At 25.6% G+C, this 5,000-nt stretch overlaps 1 protein-coding gene across 1 annotated transcript in view; it reads right to left on the bottom strand.

The window, feature by feature from the left end:
- LOC130079609 (putative methyltransferase NSUN7) overlaps window positions 1–4,996 on the bottom strand; it is a gene marked incomplete at its 5' end in the record, with an annotated part of 23,328 nt that extends 18,332 nt beyond the window's left edge. The window contains 3 exons of the mRNA XM_056244939.1: window positions 3,769–3,870; window positions 3,963–4,106; window positions 4,759–4,996. Coding sequence (XP_056100914.1) covers window positions 3,769–3,870; window positions 3,963–4,106; window positions 4,759–4,996 — 484 coding nt within the window. The remainder of the gene's footprint in view (window positions 1–3,768; window positions 3,871–3,962; window positions 4,107–4,758) is intronic.
- Window positions 4,997–5,000: the final 4 nt, after the last annotated feature.

Genomic DNA, 5,000 nt, shown 5'->3' with positions numbered 1-5,000 from the left:
GTTAATACAGCGATGCATGTTCAAATCACTCATCAGCTCATATAAACCACTGGATCAGCTCTGGTCTACACCAGTTTGTGCTGGTCTACACCGGATCATGGTTTCTCTGCTGGTCTACACCAGTTTGAACTAGTTGAGCTCAGTGGTGTTGAAAGCATAAGCCATGAGATGAGAGGTGATTTACTGGGGGCACGACAACATTGACCAAACCAAACTAAAGGATGTTAATGGTGGATAAATAATGTAAAAACTGATGTGCATCACAGGTGTTGTCAAAACTATGATTGCATTTAAAAATATTATTAATAATATTAATATTATTTTTCTGAATTATTTTTTTTTAGAGTGAATTCTTTTTCTGAATTATTTTTCTGAATTATTAATTTTAGAGTGAATTATTTTTCTGAATATTTTTTTAGAGTGAATTCTTTTTCTGAATTCTTTTTAGAGTGAATTATTTTTCTGAATTATTAATTTTAGAGTGAATTATTTTTCTGAATATTTTTTTAGAGTGAATTATTTTTCTGAATTATTTTTAGAGTGAATTCTTTTTCTGAATTATTAATTTTAGAGTGAATTATTTTTCTGAATATTTTTTTAGAGTGAATTATTTTTCTGAATTATTTTTGGAGTGAATCATTTTTCTGAATAATCTTTAGAGTGCATTTTATTTTTGAATTATTTTTTTAGAGTGAATTATTTTTCTGAATTCTTTTTTTAGAGTGAATAATTTTTCTGAATAATTTTAGAGTGAATTATTTTTCTGAATTATTATTTTTAGAGTGAATTATTTTTCTGAATTATTTTTTTAGAGTGAATTATTTTTCTGAATTGTTTTTCTGAATTATCATATTTAGAGTGAATAATTTTTCTGAATACATTTTTTAAGAGTGAATAATCTTTAGAGTGAATTTTATTTCTGAATTATTTTTCTAAATTATTAATTTTAGAGCTAATTATTTTTCTGAATTATTTTTAGAGTGAATTATTTTTCTGAATTATTTTTGGAGTGAATGCTTTTTCTGAATAATCTTTAGAGTGAATTTTATTTTTGAATTATTTTTTTAGAGTGAATTATTTTTCTGAATTATATTTAGAGTGAATTATTTTTCTGAATTATTAATTTTAGAGTGAATTATTTTTCTGAATTATTTTTAGAGTGAATTCTTTTTCTGAATTATTAATTTTAGAGTGAATTATTTTTCTGAATATTTTTTTAGAGTGAATTCTTTTTCTGAATTCTTTTTAGAGTGAATTCTTTTTCTGAATTATTAATTTTAGAGTGAATTATTTTTCTGAATATTTTTTTAGAGTGAATTCTTTTTCTGAATTCTTTTTGGAGTGAATCATTTTTCTGAATAATCTTTAGAGTGCATTTTATTTTTGAATTATTTTTTTAGAGTGAATTATTTTTCTGAATTCTTTTTTTAGAGTGAATAATTTTTCTGAATAATTTTTAGAGTGAATTCTATTTCTGAATTATTTTTCTGAATTATTATTTTTAGAGTGAATTCTTTTTTTAGAGTGAATTCTTTTTCTGAATTATCATATTTAGAGTGAATAATTTTCTGAATACATTTTTTAGAGTGAATAATCTTTAGAGTGAATTTTATTTCTGAATTATTTTTCTAAATTATTATTTTTAGAGTGAATTATTTTTCTGAATTATTTTTCTAAATTATTATTTTTAGAGCTAACTATTTTTCTAAATTATTTTTAGAGTGAATTATTTTTCTGAATTATTTTTGGAGTGAATGCTTTTTCTGAATAATCTTTAGAGTGAATTTTATTTTTGAATTATTTTTTTAGAGTGAATTATTTTTCTGAATTATTTTTAGAGTGAATTATTTTTCTGAATTATTAATTTTAGAGTGAATTATTTTTCTGAATATTTTTTTAGAGTGAATTCTTTTTCTGAATTCTTTTTAGAGTGAATTCTTTTTCTGAATTATTAATTTTAGAGTGAATTATTTTTCTGAATATTTTTTTAGAGTGAATTCTTTTTCTGAATTCTTTTTGGAGTGAATCATTTTTCTGAATAATCTTTAGAGTGCATTTTATTTTTGAATTATTTTTTTAGAGTGAATTATTTTTCTGAATTCTTTTTTTAGAGTGAATAATTTTTCTGAATAATTTTTAGAGTGAATTCTATTTCTGAATTATTTTTCTGAATTATTATTTTTAGAGTGAATTCTTTTTTTAGAGTGAATTCTTTTTCTGAATTATCATATTTAGAGTGAATAATTTTCTGAATACATTTTTTAGAGTGAATAATCTTTAGAGTGAATTTTATTTCTGAATTATTTTTCTAAATTATTATTTTTAGAGTGAATTATTTTTCTGAATTATTTTTGGAGTGAATGCTTTTTCTGAATAATCTTTAGAGTGAATTTTATTTTTGAATTATTTTTTAGAGTGAATTATTTTTCTGAATTATTCATTTTAGAGTGAATTATTTTTCTGAACATTTTTTTAGAGTGAATTCTTTTTCTGAATTCTTTTTAGAGTGAATTCTTTTTCTGAATTATTAATTTTAGAGTGAATTATTTTTCTGAATATTTTTTTAGAGTGAATTATTTTTCTGAATTATTTTTGGAGTGAATCATTTTTCTGAATAATCTTTAGAGTGCATTTTACTTTTGAATTATTTTTTTAGAGTGAATTCTTTTTCTGAATTCTTTTTTTAGAGTGAATAATTTTTCTGAATAATTTTTAGAGTGAATTCTATTTCTGAATTATTTTTCTGAATTATAATTTTTAGAGTGAATTATTTTTCTGAATTATTATTTTTAGAGTGAATTATTTTTCTGAATTATTTTTTTAGAGTGAATTATTTTTCTGAATTGTTTTTCTGAATTATCATATTTAGAGTGAATAATTTTTCTGAATACATTTTTTAGAGTGAATAATCTTTAGAGTGAATTTTATTTCTGAATTATTTTTCTAAATTATTATTTTTAGAGCTAACTATTTTTCTAAATTATTTTTAGAGTGAATTATTTTTCTGAATTATTTTTGGAGTGAATGCTTTTTCTGAATAATCTTTAGAGTGAATTTTATTTTTGAATTATTTTTTTAGAGTGAATTATTTTTCTGAATTATTAATTTTAGAGTGAATTATTTTTCTGAATATTTTTTAGAGTGAATTATTTTTCTGAATTTTTTTTAGAGTGAATTCTTTTTCTGAATTATTAATTTTAGAGTGAATTATTTTTCTGAATATTTTTTTAGAGTGAATTATTTTTCTGAATTATTTTTGGAGTGCATTTTATTTTTTGAATTATTTTTTAGAGTGAATTCTTTTTCTGAATTCTTTTTGGAGTGAATCATTTTTCTGAATAATCTTTAGAGTGAATTATTTTTCTGAATTGTTTTTAGAGTGAATTATTTTTCTGAATATTTTTTTTAGAGTGAATTATTTTTTAGAGTGAATTATTTTTTAAGAGTGAATTATTTCTCTAAATTACTTTTGGAGTGAATTATTTTTAGAGTGAATTATTTTTAGAGTGAATTATTTTTTCTGAATTCATTTTTATAGTGAATGTTTTTCTGAATTATTTTCTGAATTATTTTTGGAGTGAAAATTTTTTCTGAATTAATTTTTATAGTGAATTATTTTTCTAAATTATTCAGAATTTTCTAGAGTGAATAATTTTTTAGACTAATGTTTTTAACTTACGATTGTAGATCCTTTACTGAAGTGTCTAAGCTCGGAGTGAAACGCAGCTCGCGTCACTCACACACACACACACACACACACACACTCACACTGGCCGACGCGCTGCAGGTCTTTCCTCTGTCGGCACGCGAGCGTCTGGAGTTTCTCTGGAGAGACGGAGCCGTGTGACAGATCCAGCATGAGCCGTGGGTCTGAAAGCGGATCAGAACAAACACATGTGACGAATGCTCAGAGTCTCAGTGTGTGTGTGTGTGTGTGTGTGTGTGTGTGTGTGAGTGTGGACCTCTGTTCTCCTGCATGATGTAATCCACAGGGTTGCTGATGGCAGACAGGGAACACGCCGGCATCACAAGCGCCACACGAACCTCCTGGAGACGCACGTCACACACATCCACACACCCCAGAGACACTGGAAGCAGCTTCACATCTGACAAACACACACCGCAGTTTGTCTTCAGCTGATCCTCAATTAATATTTGCTGTAGAGGAACTAACAATAACTCAATAACTTTGGCAATAAAAAAGTTTGTTTCCATTTGTTAGTGAGCGTCCCCAAATGACTTGTTTATACCAAGGTCACACACAAACACACACACAAATCATTTTTCATATAGTACATTATAATTTTGTGATGTCTAAATTCACTTTTTGTATACTTTTGTTTTATATACTATATACATATATATATGTATAATATACACACACATATATATAAAATTGTAAGATAATATAAAATATATACTGTATGTATGCATATATAAAAATCAAGTGTATATATATATTTGAATTTTCTTTTTTTTATAAAAATCCATCTTTCATACTGTATAATCTAATTCACTTTTTGCATGTTAAATTTGCATGCAAATCTTTTGTGAATTTTTCAACTTTTTTTATATTTTTATCATATTGTAAATTATAATGTTGTGAAGTCTGAATTCACTTTTGAGTGTTAAATTATTTAATTTTTAGTGTTTTTTATATATTTATAAATTATGAATTATATAGTATGTATGTATATACATATGTGTGTGTGTGTGTGTGTGTGTGTAAATTATAATAAATAAAATAAAATCTCTTACTCTTGCAGCCCATTTTGGCGAGTGTGTTCTGTAGTTCATCTTTCTGCGCCTGCGGTTCATCTCCCACACACACAATCACTTTGCTCTGCGCCGGAGAGATGTGTGTGTCAGTGTGTGTGTGTGCAGACAGCGCAGACACGTGTGCAACGGTCCGAGCCGAGAAACACCCGGTCATGAGGACGTCTCCTCCTTCAGCCAGCAGGGGGCGCAGCGCCCAGGGGCCCACACAACACGACTTATCC

The sequence above is a fragment of the Rhinichthys klamathensis genome, unplaced genomic scaffold, assembly GCF_029890125.1.
Source record: "Rhinichthys klamathensis goyatoka isolate OS25496 unplaced genomic scaffold, OSU_Roscu_1.1 h1tg001166l_1, whole genome shotgun sequence".
Lineage (NCBI taxonomy): Eukaryota > Metazoa > Chordata > Actinopteri > Cypriniformes > Leuciscidae > Rhinichthys > Rhinichthys klamathensis.
The sequence above is the reverse complement of the archived record's forward strand: the minus strand, read 5'-3'. Positions and strand labels throughout refer to the sequence as shown.